At 44.6% G+C, this 15,078-nt stretch overlaps 1 protein-coding gene across 1 annotated transcript in view; it reads left to right on the top strand.

Moving 5' to 3' along the window:
- LOC135517057 (lipoxygenase homology domain-containing protein 1-like) overlaps window positions 1-15,078 on the top strand; it is a 56,838-nt gene that overhangs the window by 29,259 nt on the left and 12,501 nt on the right. The window contains 19 exon segments of the mRNA XM_064941080.1: window positions 3,091-3,167; window positions 3,659-3,855; window positions 4,120-4,312; window positions 4,725-4,885; window positions 6,151-6,490; window positions 7,404-7,555; window positions 7,802-7,935; window positions 8,113-8,276; window positions 8,748-8,852; window positions 8,964-9,092; window positions 9,342-9,506; window positions 11,524-11,705; window positions 11,879-11,995; window positions 12,256-12,418; window positions 12,805-12,999; window positions 13,354-13,369; window positions 13,660-13,888; window positions 14,051-14,177; window positions 14,432-14,640. Coding sequence (XP_064797152.1) covers window positions 3,091-3,167; window positions 3,659-3,855; window positions 4,120-4,312; window positions 4,725-4,885; window positions 6,151-6,490; window positions 7,404-7,555; window positions 7,802-7,935; window positions 8,113-8,276; window positions 8,748-8,852; window positions 8,964-9,092; window positions 9,342-9,506; window positions 11,524-11,705; window positions 11,879-11,995; window positions 12,256-12,418; window positions 12,805-12,999; window positions 13,354-13,369; window positions 13,660-13,888; window positions 14,051-14,177; window positions 14,432-14,640 — 3,055 coding nt within the window.

Below are 15,078 nucleotides of genomic sequence, written 5' to 3'. Positions count from 1 at the left end.
GAAGCATCTTCATGGACTTTGTAGTGCACAGGGAAGCATCTTCATGGACTTGTAGTGCACAGGGAAGCATCTTCATGGACTTGTAGTGCACAGGGAAGCATCTTCATGGACTTGTAGTGCACAGGGAAGCATCTTCATGGACTTGTAGTGCACAGGGAAGCATCTTCATGGACTTGTAGTGCACAGGGAAGCATCTTCATGGACTTGCACAGGAAGCATCTTCATAGTGCACAGGGAAGCATAGTGCACAGGGAAGCACCTTCATGGACTTGTAGTGCACAGGGAAGCATCTTCATGGACTTGTAGTGCACAGGGAAGCATCTTCATGGACTTGTAGTGCACAGGGAAGCATCTTCATGGACTTGTAGTGCACAGGGAAGCATCTTCATGGACTTGTAGTGCACAGGGAAGCATCTTCATGGACTTGTAGTGCACAGGGAAGCATCTTCATGGACTTGTAGTGCACAGGGAAGCATCTTCATGGATTGTGTGCACAGGGACTTGTAGTGCACAGGGAAGCATCTTCATGGACTTGTAGTGCACAGGGAAGCATCTTCATGGACTTGTAGTGCACAGGGAAGCATCTTCATGGACTTGTAGTGCACAGGGAAGCATCTTCATGGACTTGTAGTGCACAGGGAAGCATCTTCATGGACTTGTAGTGCACAGGGAAGCATCTTCATGGACTTGTAGTGCACAGGGAAGCATCTTCATGGACTTGTAGTGCACAGGGAAGCATCTTCATGGACTTGTAGTGCATGGAAGCACTTGTAGTGCACAGGGAAGCATCTTCATGGACTTGTAGTGCACAGGGAAGCATCTTCATGGACTTGTAAGCATCTTCATGGACTTGTAGTGCACAGGGAAGCATCTTCATGGACTTGTAGTGCACAGGGACTTGTAGTGCACAGGGAAGCATCTTCATGGACTTGTAGTGCACAGGGAAGCTTTCATGGACTTGTAGTGCACAGGGAAGCATCTTCATGGACTTGTAGTGCACAGGGAAGCATCTTCATGGACTTGTAGTGCACAGGGAAGCATCTTCATGGACTTGTAGTGCACAGGGAAGCATCTTCATGGACTTGTAGTGCACAGGGAAGCATCTTCATGGACTTGTAGTGCACAGGGAAGCATCTTCATGGACTTGTAGTGCACAGGGAAGCATCTTCATGGACTTGTAGTGCACAGGGAAGCATCTTCATGGACTTGTAGTGCACAGGGAAGCATCTTCATGGACTTGTAGTGCACAGGGAAGCATCTTCTTCATGGACTTGTAGTGCACAGGGAAGCATCTTCATGGACTTGTAGTGAAGCACAGGGAAGCATCTTCATGGACTTGTAGTGCACAGGGAAGCATCTTCATGGACTTGTAGTGCACAGGGAAGCATCTTCATGGACTTGTAGTGCACAGGGAAGCATCTTCATGGACTTGTAGTGCACACATGGAAGCATCTTCATGGACTTGTAGTGCACAGGGAAGCATCTTCATGGACTTGTAGTGCACAGGGAAGCATCTTCATGGACTTGTAGTGCACAGGGAAGCATCTTCATGGACTTGTGCACAGGAAGCATCTTCATGGACTTGTACACAGGGAAGCATCTTCATGGACTTGTAGTGCACAGGGAAGCATCTTCATGGACTTGGTGCACAGGGAAGCATCTTCATGGACTTGTAGTGCACAGGAAGCATCTTCATGGACTTGTAGTGCACAGGGAAGCATCTTCATGGACATTGTAGTGCACAGGGAAGCAATGGATCTTCATGGACTTGTAGTGCACAGGGAAGCATCTTCATGGACTTGTAGTGCACAGGGAAGCATCTTCATGGACTTGTAGTGCACAGGGAAGCATCTTCATGGACTTGTAGTGCACAGGGAATCACAGGGAAGCATCTTCATGGACTTGTAGTGCACAGGAATCATTCATGGACGTGTAGTGCACAGGGAAGCATCTTCATGGACTTGTAGTGCACAGGGAAGCATCTTCATGGATGTGTAGTGCACAGGGAAGCATCTTCATGGACTTGTAGTGCACAGGGAAGCATCTTCATGGACTTGTAGTGCACAGGGAATCACCTTCATGGACGTGTAGTGCACAGGGAAGCATCTTCATGGACTTGTAGTGCACAGGGAAGCATCTTCATGGATGTGTAGTGCACAGGGAAGCATCTTCATGGACTTGTAGTGCACAGGGAAGCATCTTCATGGACTTGTAGTGCACAGGGAAGCATCTTCATGGACTTGTAGTGCACAGGGAAGCATCTTCATGGACTTGTAGTGCACAGGGAAGCATCTTCATGGACTTGTAGTGCACAGGGAAGCATCTTCATGGACTTGTAGTGCACAGGGAAGCATCTTCATGGACTTGTAGTGCACAGGGAAGCATCTTCATGGACTTGTAGTGCACAGGGAAGCATCTTCATGGACTTGTAGTGCACAGGGAAGCATTTCATGGACTTGTAGTGCACAGGGAATCACCTTCATGGACTTGTAGTGCACAGGGAAGCATCTTCATGGACTTGTAGTGCACAGGGAAGCATCTTCATGGACTTGTAGTGCACAGGGAAGCATCTTCATGGACTTGTAGTGCACAGGGAAGCATCTTCATGGACATGTAGTGGACAGGGAAGCCCCTTCAAAGACTTGTGCTGTGCCCAGTGACCTTTTTCCTTAATAATGAAATTAATCCCATCACAAGTAACAACTAAAGCACCAAACAGCCAATCATACAGCGTTTCACTACCAGCCATACAGCCTCAGGGAAGACAGTCATCTGGCCTGGCCACGCCCAGTCTGTCTCTATTGGCAGTTCTCCAATTGCCTCGCTTAACCAGTTAGCCAGCTGATGGACCAGCATCACATTACAAATAGGGACTAAACACACTGTGGCCAGCCAGGTCTCTCTCCCTCCAGTAACTGAAGCTAAACCAAGTCTGGGGTGCCCTGTTACACCGTAACACTTTCCTCTTTCAACCTCTAGGCTATAGATTAAGCAATGTTGAGTGAAAGTGTTTTAGGTTGTATACCTGTGCCTTGTAGAGTTGCGGTTGAATCAAATGGATTATCTCCTTTTGGGTGTATTTTATTCCAGGTGGTTGGACCGGAATGAGGACGATGGACAGATCGTTCGTGAGTTAGTGCCAGCAGGAGATGGTCTGCGTCTCCACAGTGAGTCAACCATGAAACAGACAAACACTTTAGTTTATTTGCACAACTAGAAAGATTTTTAGTTTGTCCAGTACAGGTGTTCTATCCTAATTTGATCACTCTGTCACAGTGAATTTTCCTGCGCAGCAGCAAATGCAAATTGTAGTGTACCGAGGTTTAAAAAGGCTTGTCAAGTTTGTAATTTCCACTTTAAGACTTAATTTATCCAAACAAAAAAACATCAACCCTTATATAAATGTCCATTAATTATAAATCACCTAATAATTCACATTTCCTGCATAAATTTCTTGCTGTGAGAAACTGGTCAAATTAAGATAGCGTATCTGTAGGAGAAACATTATACTACAGATGTTCACATACTGTAGCTAGTGTGAATATACAGTACAATGAAAAAATAAAATCTGAACATAAACATGAAAAACTCAAGGCCCCATTTAAAGTTGTGTGTGTGTCTACAAGAGGAAAAACCCATGCCTCATATGTCTTTTAAGATGTCAACTACCATATCTCGGTGAAGACAGGCAACATCAACGGGGCCAGCTCGGACTCCAAGGTGTTTGTTAAATTGTACGGAGAGAAGGGCGACACCACGAGGATACTCCTGGTGGTCTCGGACAACGACCTGAGTAACTACTATGAGACGGGCCAAACTGATATCTTCACCGTCGAGACCTATGACATCGGACAAGTGTGTCATTTTTGATGTTTTATACAATACATGATCAGAAACCTAGAAACATAGATTATAGTTGTCTAATTTAAACCAACTCATCCCAACAGTAGGTAATTATAGTGTATGTCTCAGTTTCTTGGAGTTGTATGGTGCTTTATTAAACATCAGTTGTGGTTTTGATTCCTACATGGGTCTCATACGGACCATGTTAACTGGATAAAAACATCTGCTAAATGACCATCCATCCTCATTCTTACTTCCTGGTTTCTATCTCTGTAGATCCACCGTCTTCTGATAGGCCACACTAACGAGGGTCTGCGTGCTGGTTGGTTCCTGGACAGTGTCCGGATCATTGTTCCGGTCCATGGGAAGCAGTACCAGTTCCCCAGCCATCGCTGGCTGTGTAAGGATGAGGCTGACGGCAAGGTGGAGGTGGAGATCTATCCCAGCGAGACCCTGGACATCGAGAAACGTAACAGACAATTTACTAGATTGGATACTCTGAGACAATGCATGTATTATACAGTACATACTGTGCCAGAGAATACATATATTTACAGTGTAATATTTATACACACTGTGCAATATACCAGAGATTTCAAATACACTCTGGGGCATTTGTACACACAATGTCGCTACCAGAGTTATCACAAGAAAACCCAATGAAAAGTACAGGAACAGTCAAAATGATAGAAAACGTATATTATCACTGAAACAACCTGTAATCAGATGACGTGACTAGATGAATACAGTTCTGTCCAGTAATAAGCGCTGATGGCCTACTTAGGGATTATGATGGATTGTGGTGCATTAGTCCCCACTCTCCATCATCCTGCCATGGTTTAATTGGTTAGTGACATGTTGCTCTGCCCTCTGGTTTGCAGTGATTAACTACGAGGTCACAGTGGTCACGGGGAACATGCGCAATGGTGGCACCAACGCCAATGTGTTCTGCCAGATCTATGGAGAGGAGGGCAAGACCGAGCTCATCAGCCTCAAGAGCCGCTCCAACAACTTTGAGCGTGGGACCACAGAGATCTATAAGGTCTGGATCACCTTGTTCAGTCACAGTCAGTGAACCAGTAATGGCAGTCTACTGACTACACATTGATTGGGTTCAAATTGTGGGAAGGAAATGATTTTCCCTTTGTGAATTGGATGGATTCTTGAAGAGTACAGCTATCATTGGTTTTGAGAAGACTTAGCATGAAATCAGTAATTCTGCCATGTTTTGGAGTGGAGTTGATGATGACAAATCTCAAAATTGTAAAGATGGGGAGAGGTCTGTCGGTAATAAAGAGATGCTCTGCTCTGCAGGCTCTCAGAAGGGTGAGACACAGACACACTGGAGGCTAATTGCTAATTGTTTGCGCCCGTTATTTTCAGAACAGTTATTTTTGTATGTTGTGCTGTACGCTTACACACACATGATAAGACATGTACTCTACACACACGTACACATGGATTTTGTATTGTAGATATGTGGTAGTAGAGTAGTACCCAGAGGGCACACACTTAATGTGTTGTGAAAAGTGTTTTTATTATTTTAAATTGTATATAACTGCCTTAATGTTGCTGGACCCCAGGAAGAGTAGCTGTCACCAAGTCAGCAGTTAATGGGGATCCTAAATAAATACAAAGTATTAATGTTCTATTCCCTCTGGAAAACAACACACGCTAACCTCTTGGTGTTGTTGTTTTACATCACACTCCACAAAGCCAGTCCTGCAGCCTCTAGTTTGATCTTATCTTGATTATTGTCCTGTCATATGATCCAGTCCTGCAGGCTCTAGTTTGATCTTATCTTGATTATTGCCTGTCATATGATCAAGTCCTGCAGGCTCTAGTTTGATCTTATCTTGATTATTGTCCTGTCATATGATCAAGTCCTGCAGGCTCTAGTTTGATCTTATCTTGATTATTGCCTGTCATATGATCAAGTCATGCAGGCTCTAGTTTGATCTTATCTTGATTATTGTCCAGTCATATGATCAAGTCCTGCAGCCTCTAGTTTGATCCTATCTTGATTATTGTCCTGTCATATGATCAAGTCCTGCAGGCTCTAGTTTGATCTTATCTTGATTATTGTCCAGTCATATGGTTAAGTCCTGCAAAGTGCTGATAGATGTACACACACACTACATGTTAATATTTTTAAATGTATTGAAATTGTAAATTATTTTGTCTCTAATGTCTTTTTCGTTATATATCAGACCCCAGTAAGACTAGCTGTCGCCATTGGTGTTGGCTATTGGGGATCCTAATAAATTAAATTCAATAAAAAATAACCACCTGTCTCTCAACCCCCAGATCGAGGCGCTGAACGTGGGCAAATTATTCAAAATCCGCATTGGGCACGATGGTTCGGGCGTGGGCGACGGGTGGTTCCTTGAGACGGTGGACATCAAGCGGCTCACTATGGCCATGGTACAGAGGGAAGTGGTGAAGGAGAAACCAAAGGATGACAAGAAGGACAAGAAGAAGAATAAAAAGAAGAAGAAAGAAGAGGATGAGGAGGAGGAGTACGTGACGGAGCTCCAGGAGGTGACAGAGAGCGTGACGTTCCCCTGTCATCGCTGGCTGGCCCGCGACGAGGAGGACGGGGAGATCGTGGTGGAGCTCCTACCCGAGGACCCCGGAGACCTGGAGGGTAGGCTTTAAGTTTCATTAGTCCTATGTACGGGATACACATGGTATACAATGTCCAACCAAATTCTTACTTTCAGGTTCCTTCTCAAAAATGCAACAACAATAATAAATGAAATATATGAATATGAACATATAGTAAATGGCTCAGTGGAATAGAATAAACATTTGAGCATAATTATAATACAGGAGGCCTCCCGTGTGGCGCAGTGGTAAAGGGCATCAGCTGTGCCACCAGAGACTCTGGGTTCGCGCCCAGGCTCTGTCATAACCGTCTGCGACCGGGAGGTACATGGGGTGATGCACAATCGTCCTAGCGTTGTCCGGGTTAGAGAGGGCTTGGCCGGTAGGAAAATCCTTGTCTCACCAGTGACTCCTGTGGTGGGCCGGGCGCAGTGCGTGCTAACCACGGTTGCCAGGTGCACGGTGTTTCCTCTGACACATTGGTGCGGTTGCCCTACTGTGTTAAGAAGCAGGACTTTCTTGGTTGGGTTGTGTATCGGAGGACGCATGACTTTCAACCTTCGTCTGTCCCGGGGCCGTACGGGAGTTGTAGCGATGAGACAAGATTGTAGCTACTAAAACAATTGGATAGCATGAAAAAGGGGAACATTTTTTTTTTTTACGTTAAAAAAAAATTATATTACAGGAATGCACATACTTTACACTTGTATTGGGGAAGGGGGTGGCGGTAGAGGGGGGCCGCAGTGTGTTCATGATTTTGTTCCGCACAGCACTTAACACACCTGATTCATCAAGTAATCAATGACTTCAATATGAACCAAGATCAGTTATATCTGGTGTGTTAAGGACGAAGCCCACCATTGATAGGAGGCTGGAGGGGAGTGAATAGTTGTAGTTATTGTATGGTCATGGATTATGTAATGAGTGACTCTGTGAATCTGGATGATCCACAGAGAACTCCTATGAGGTCCATGTGTTTACTGGCCCCATGTGGGGAGCCGGAACCGATGCCAACGTTTACATCAACATCTACGGAGAGATCGGGGACACGGGCGAGCGGAAACTAAGAAAGTCCAACAACCTCAACAAATTTGAGAAGGGGCAGGTGAGGAAGCAATCTACCAATATGATGATGATGTCAATAATATCCGGGTGGCTCTTGAACTACGACCTCTCTCCCATTGACCTAGCTGTTTGACCTCTGACCTTTGTGCCTGATTCAATAAATTAAAGCATTAAACAACTATTGATCATTGAAAAAGATGTTCCAGGCTACAGTAACCTTTTATTATAACCTTTTGATCATGTCTTTGACCTCTGACTTTTCCCATGGTTTTACTGCGGGGTTCAGGAGGACGTGTTCTCCATGCAGGCCATCGATCTGGGCATTCTGAAGAAGCTGAGGATTCGTCACGACAACAGCCAGCCTCATGCTGCCTGGTTCCTGGACAGGGTGGAGATAGTAGACAACAAAGACGACACCACGTAAGGGGGGGGGGGCACAGGATTACACAATAATATTAGCATACATCCGTTATTATCAAGTCACAGACAGACAGACAGACAGACAGACAGACAGACAGACAGACAGACAGACAGACAGACAGACGGACAGACAGACGGACAGACAGAGTCTAGAAACCTGACCCGGTAGTGTTCTAGGTACTACTTCCCATGTAAACGGTGGCTGGCCATTGATGAAGATGATGGACAGATTGCCAGGGAGCTGGTCCCTGTGGATGAAGCCTTTATGAAGAAGGGTGAGGATGATGATGATGATGATGACGAGGAAAACTCCAGTGCAACACTCGGCCTGGAACAGAAGGGTGAGACACAGACACACTGGAGGCTAATTGCTAATTGTTTGCACCCGTTATTTTCAGAACAGTTATTTTTACACACACTTACACACACATGATAAGACATGTACTCTACACACACGTACACATGGATTTTGTATTGTAGATATGTGGTAGTAGAGTAGTACCCAGAGGGCACACACTTAATGTGTTGTGAAAAGTGTTATGAAATGTAATCTCATGTATTATTTGAAATTGTATATAACTGCCTTAATGTTGCTGGACCCCAGGAAGAGTAGCTGCCACCAAGTCAGCAGTTAATGGGGATCCTTAATAAATACCAGCTATTAATGTTCTATTCCCTCTGGAAAACAACACATGCTAACCTCTAGGTGTTGTTGATCACTAGTTATACAATAAAACATTAGATTTGACTGAATAATAACAATGCAGTATCATGAATACATTGTCATCTGATTTGGTTGATGTGTCTGTCAGCCATGTCCACCACCTTCACAATGAGGGTAAAGACTGGAGACAAGAAGTATGCGGGCACTGATGCCAACGTGTTCGCCATCCTGTACGGCATGAAGGATGATACAGGTAACGATGCTTTACAGACACTGAGATAGGTGATATGCATGTTTGTGTCCTAGAGCGTGTGTATTTCTATATCCTACTAACTATGATATTTACTGCTGTGTGTTTTCACAGGCATCATAATGCTGAAAGCATCCAAGTTACATAAGAATAAGTTTGAGCAGGCCATGATCGATGAGTTTACAGTGGAAGCTGTGGATATTGGAACACTGAAGAAAATACGCATGGGGCATGACAACTCAGGTTAAACAAGCTCATACATACATATGATATGTGATTACACATATTATGTACATGCACACACACACACACACACACACACACACACACACACACACACACACACACACACACACACACACACACACACACACACACACACACACACACACACACACACACACACACACACACACACACACACACACACACACACACACACACACACACACACACACACACTTCCAGTGATAATGTGTTATGCCTATACAGGGGCAGCATCAGGCTGGTTCCTGGACTGGGTAGAGGTGGATGCCCCCTCCCTGGGCCAGAAGCTGAGGTTCCCTTGTGGTCGCTGGCTGGATAAGGGAGAGGACGACGGGGCCATCGTCAGGGACCTCTTCCCTGCAGACCTCCAGACTGAGCTCTACACACCATGTAAGAACTATGTGTTACTATCCTATATCAAATCATATAAGGCCATACCTGGCATACCAAGAGCCAGCCTAATGCACCCTGTACTTATTGTAGATAACCCATATCGTACAGGAACCTATACTACCATACCATGCCATATAGGCCTGGGAATTGCCAGGGACCTCACAATACAATATTATACCGATACTTAGATGCCAATAGAATATGTATGCCATTCTCACGATTCTCACGATTCTATATGTATTGTGATTCAATACTGCGATTTATTGTGATTGTCTGCTATAGAGAGACAAGAGAGAGCATGACAAAATGAGTTTTGATCAGTCAGGGAAATAAAAGTGCTGAAAACATGTTGGCTCAGCATTTAAAAAGAAGATGGAGAACAAGCTACCTACAGAAACCAAAACAATTAAAAATAATATAATATATGTACACTACCGTTCAAAAGTTTGGACACACCTACTCATTCAAGGGTTTTTCTTTATTTTTACTATTTTCTACATTGTACAACAATAGTGAAGACATCAAAAGTATCCATCCTTTGCCTTGATGACAGCTTTGGAAACTCTTGGCATTCTCTCAACCAGGTTCACCTGGAATGCTTTTCCAACAGTCTTGAAGGAGTTCCCACATATGCTGAGGACTTGTTGGCTGCTTTCCCTTCACTCTGAGGTCCAACTCATCCCAAACCATCTCAATTGGGTTGAGGTCGGCTGATTGTGGAGGCCAGGTCATCTGATGCAGCACTCCATCACTCTCCTTCTTGGTCAAATAGCCCTTACACAGCCTTGAAATGTATTGGGTCATTGTCTTGTTGAAAAACAAATGAGCTAAGCAAACCAGATGGGATTGCGTATCGCTGCAGAATGCTGTGGTAGCCATGCTGGTTAAGTGTGCCTTGAATTCTAAATAAATCACTGGCAGTCTCACCAGCAAAGCACCCCAACACCATCACACCTCCTCCACCCTGCTTCACGGTGGGAACCACACATGCGGAGATCATCCATTCACCTACCCTGCGTCTCACAAAGACACAGCGGTTGGAACCAAAAATCTCAAATTTGGACTCATCAGACCAAAGGACAGATTTCCACTGGTTTAATGTCCATTGCTCGTGTTTCTTGGCCCAAGCAAGTCCTTTCTTATTGGTGTTCTTTAGTAGTAGTTTCTTTGCAGCAATTCAACCATGAAGGCCTGATTCATGCAGTCTCCTCTGAACAGTTGATGTTGAGATGTGTCTGTGAAGCATTTATTTGGGCTGAAATCTAAGGTGCAGTTAACTCTAATGAACTTATCCTCTGCAGCAGAGGTAATTCTTTGTCTTCCTTTCCTGTGGTGGTCCTCATGAGAGCCAGTTTCATCATAGCGTTTGATGTTTTTTTGCGACTGCAATTTAAGAAACTTTCAAAGTTCTTGACATTTTCTGAATTGACTGACATTCATGTCTTAAAGTAATGTTGGACTGTCATTTCTCTTTGCTTATTTGAGGTGATCTTGACATAATATGGACTTGGTCTTTTACCATTCCTATCTTGTCACAACTCAACTGATTGGCTCAAACGCATTAAGAAGGAAAGAAATTCCACAAATGTACTTTTTACAAGACACAACTGTTAATTGAAATGCATTCCAGATGACTACCTCATGAAACTGGTTGAGAGAATGCCAAGAGTGTGTAACGCTGTTATCAAGGCAAAAGGTGGCTACATTGAAAATTCTCAAATGTAAAATATATTTGGATTTGTTTAACACTTTTTTGGTTACTACATGATTCCATATGTGTTATTTCATAGTTTTGATGTCTTCACAATTATTCCACAATGTAGAACATAGTAAAAATAAAGAAAAACCCTTAAATGAGTAGGTGTGTCCAAACTTTTGACTGGTGCTGGTACCCTGTGTATATACAGTATATATTATTTTACAAATTGATATTGCGATATGTAACTGTATCAATATTTTTCCCCCATCACTAATGATATATCATACCCTAAGCCTTGTTTTCCCTCTGTCACAGTTGTGCCCTATGAGATCAAGACGTTCACCAGTGACCTGTTTGCAGCGGGTACAGACGCAGACGTGTTCATCGTGCTCTACGGCCGAGACGGGGTGTGCACCCAGCAGAGGTCTCTCTGTGTCAACAAGAGGGAGAGGACCATGTACTTTGAGAGGGGAGCTGAGGACATGTTCATCGTTGAGGTACGACCAGACAGTAGTCACCCATAAGACAATGTAAAGAGCAGACAGCTGTGAGGGAAAATATTATTCTGGAATGAGGATGATAAGGATGGGGATGATGTGGATGATGAGAATGTTCCTCATGATGATGATGATGATGATGATGAGGGTGATGTTTCTGTAACATTGTGGAGTTGGAGGACGTGGGTGATGTCATAGAGAAGATCCGTATTGGTCATGACAACAGAGGGCTAAACGGAGGCTGGCACCTGGACAGAGTGGAGATCAGACGACTGCTGAGGAAGGGGAAGGTACACAGGAGAAAGGCTACTCTGTTACTCAGTTACAGATCTATAATCAGCTTACCCTCCCCAAATCCTAACCTCAACCAGTAGGTCAAATGTCCAAATAACTGATCTAAGACCAGTGTCTAGGGGCAGGGTAAAACTACACCCATCTTCACTAGTATATATCAAAATAATACCATTTTTAGTCACAAGGTGGTGCTTTTCTCCTCTTGGAGAGACCTGGAGTGTAATCAGTCACACACTGCTGCTCTGGCTTTCTCTAGGGGTCGGAGACTATTATCTTCCCATGTGAGCGCTGGCTGGCCAAGTCAGAGGATGATGGAGAAACAGTGAGAGAGTTAGTACCTTCTGACATCATAACGGAGAAACTACTACGAGATGGTACCCTGAAAGTCAGCGAGGTTGAGGTGGAAGATGCACTGGAGAGTACGTACACACAGACACATCCAAACACACGCTAACACACGCACACACACACACACACACACACACACACACACACACACACACACACACACACACACACACACACACACACACACACACACACACACACACACACACACACACACACACACACTGGAGGCTGGCCATTACAGCAGAATGCACCTCTTTGTTTGTCAGACTCTTTGTCTGCCAAGTAAATAATGAGGCAGTTTTCTGCTTAAATTGGTCTCTTTCTCCTCTGCAGTCACGCAGAGTGTCGGCAATTTGTTCCCATTTGAACACTTCAGTACATTGTTATGCCTTCCGTCTGTAGGTTGTCTATCTGTGTTTTCTTATCTATTATCTGTGCCCAACTCTGCCCGTAGCTCACACATACAAAGTGTCTGTGATGACGGGCGATGTTTACGACGCAGGCACCGATGCCAACGTCTTCCTGACCATCTACGGAGACCTGGGAGACACTGGCGAGCGCAAACTCAGCAAGTCTGAGACCAACGGCAACAAGTTTGAGAGAGGAGCGGTAAGAGACAGAATACAGACCTTACCGTATCCCTAACTAGGTATCCCTGACTAGGTATCCCTGACTACGTATCCCTGACTACGTATCCCTGACTACGTATCCCTGACTACGTATCCCTGACTACGTATCCCTGGCTACTTATCCCTGACTACGTATCCCTGACTACGTATCCCTGACTAGGCCTTTCTGTCATTCATGTGAATGTTTATTGGCTTTTGCATCACAGCATAAAATTGTACAATCATTTTGAGGCTTTATACACTAAGTGTATAAAACATTAAGAACACCCCCCCTCCTTTTGCCCTTGACTCCTATGCTTTCCACAGTTGTGCCAAGTTGGATGGATGTCTTTTGGGTGGTGGACCATTCTTGATACATACAGGAAACTGTTGAGGGTGAAAACCCCAGCAGTGTTGCAGTTCTTGACACAAACCGGTGCACCTGGCACCTACTACCTTACCCTGTTCAAAGGCACTTAAATATTTTGTCTTGCCTGTTCACCCTCTGAATGGAACACACATACAATCCATGTCAAAATTTTCTCAATGCTTAAAAATCCTTCTTTAACCTCCCCTTCATCTACACTGATTGAAGTGGATTTAACAGGTGACGTCAATAAGTGATCATAGCTTTCACCTTGCTTCAGTCTGTCATGGAAATGAGCAGGTGTTCATAACATTTTGTATACTCAGTGTATGAGCCCCTGCCTTCTATTCCAGGTGGATAAGTTTACCATTGAGGCGGTGGACCTGGGTCAGGTGTTTAGAATGAAGATTCGCCATGACAACAGCATGATGAGTGCTGATTGGTACCTGGACCAGGTGGAGGTGGTTGACGAGGATACGGAGGAGGTCTTCCTGTTCCTGTGTGAGCGCTGGCTGTCCAGAAAGAGAGAGGACAGACGCATCGAAAGGATGTTCTATGTCAAGGTACTGTTATAGAGGCCTTTTGGCCTTGGTGTGTGTGTGTGTGTGTGTGTGTGTGTGTGTGTGTGTGTGTGTGTGTGTGTGTGTGTGTGTGTGTGTGTGTGTGTGTGTGTGTGTGCGTGCGTGCGTGCGTGTGTGTGTGTAAATCTGTGAGTATTCTCTCAGGGTTACGAGGGGGAGAGGGAGACAATCCAGGGCAGTAAGAAGAGCTCAGCCATGATCATGAAGAGTGTGGACAGCAACATGAACAAGAAGAAGAAGAAGGGGGAGGACGTCCAAAAGGAGAGCACCAGTCAGTAAACACACACTGCTGTCAATATAAACACACACATCCATTCACAACCCCCTCCCCCAGCACACACACATTGACAAAAAAAGAGTTATGAAAAAAGACTGAATTTCACCAGTTTCATACATTGCAATGAGCTGATTGATAACTCCAGACAAAAGTATTTATTTGCATTCTGCTTTGTAGAGGCAGAGTTTGGAGAAACAGCTGCTCACCCTTACACATACAATCAAACACATTACCTTGTGTCTCTGCAGTCATTCCATACCACTTCACCATTTCCACGGGGGAAGAAAACGATGCCAGTACCTGCAGCAGGGTCTATGTGATCATCATGGGGCCAAACCACACCCAGACACAGAGGCTGTGGCTGGACCTGCCTGGGGGGAAGAGGTGCTTTGAGTCTGGGTCTCTGGAGTCCTTCGAGGCTAATGGAGCTGACGTTGGTGAGATTAAAAAAGTGGAGGTAAGTAGTTTAAATGGACTGAAATAGATGCCAGCAGAGCCATGTATTTAAAGAGTTGGGCCAATGCAGTTTCTGCATTATGATGCATTTACATGACACATTCTAGGAGAGCCATCCAGAGGTGGCGCTCCTAGTGGCTGAGGACTTAAATGCAGGGCAACTTAAATCGGTTTTACCTCATTTCTATCAGCATGTTAAATGTGCAAACAGAGGGAAAAAAAACTTTAGACCACCTTTACTCCACACACAGAAATGTGTACAAAGATCTCCCTCGCCCTCAATTTGGTAAATCTGACTGTAATTCTATCCTCCTGATTCCTGCTTACAAGCAAAAACGAAAGCAGGAAGTACCACTGACTCGCTCAATACGGAAGTGGTCAGATGACGCAGATGCTAAACTACAGGACTGTTTTGCAAGCACGGACTGGAATATGTTCC

This window comes from Oncorhynchus masou, chromosome 28 (assembly GCF_036934945.1).
Source record: "Oncorhynchus masou masou isolate Uvic2021 chromosome 28, UVic_Omas_1.1, whole genome shotgun sequence".
Taxonomy (NCBI): Eukaryota; Metazoa; Chordata; class Actinopteri; order Salmoniformes; family Salmonidae; genus Oncorhynchus; species Oncorhynchus masou.
This window is presented reverse-complemented; position numbering and strand designations above follow the sequence as displayed.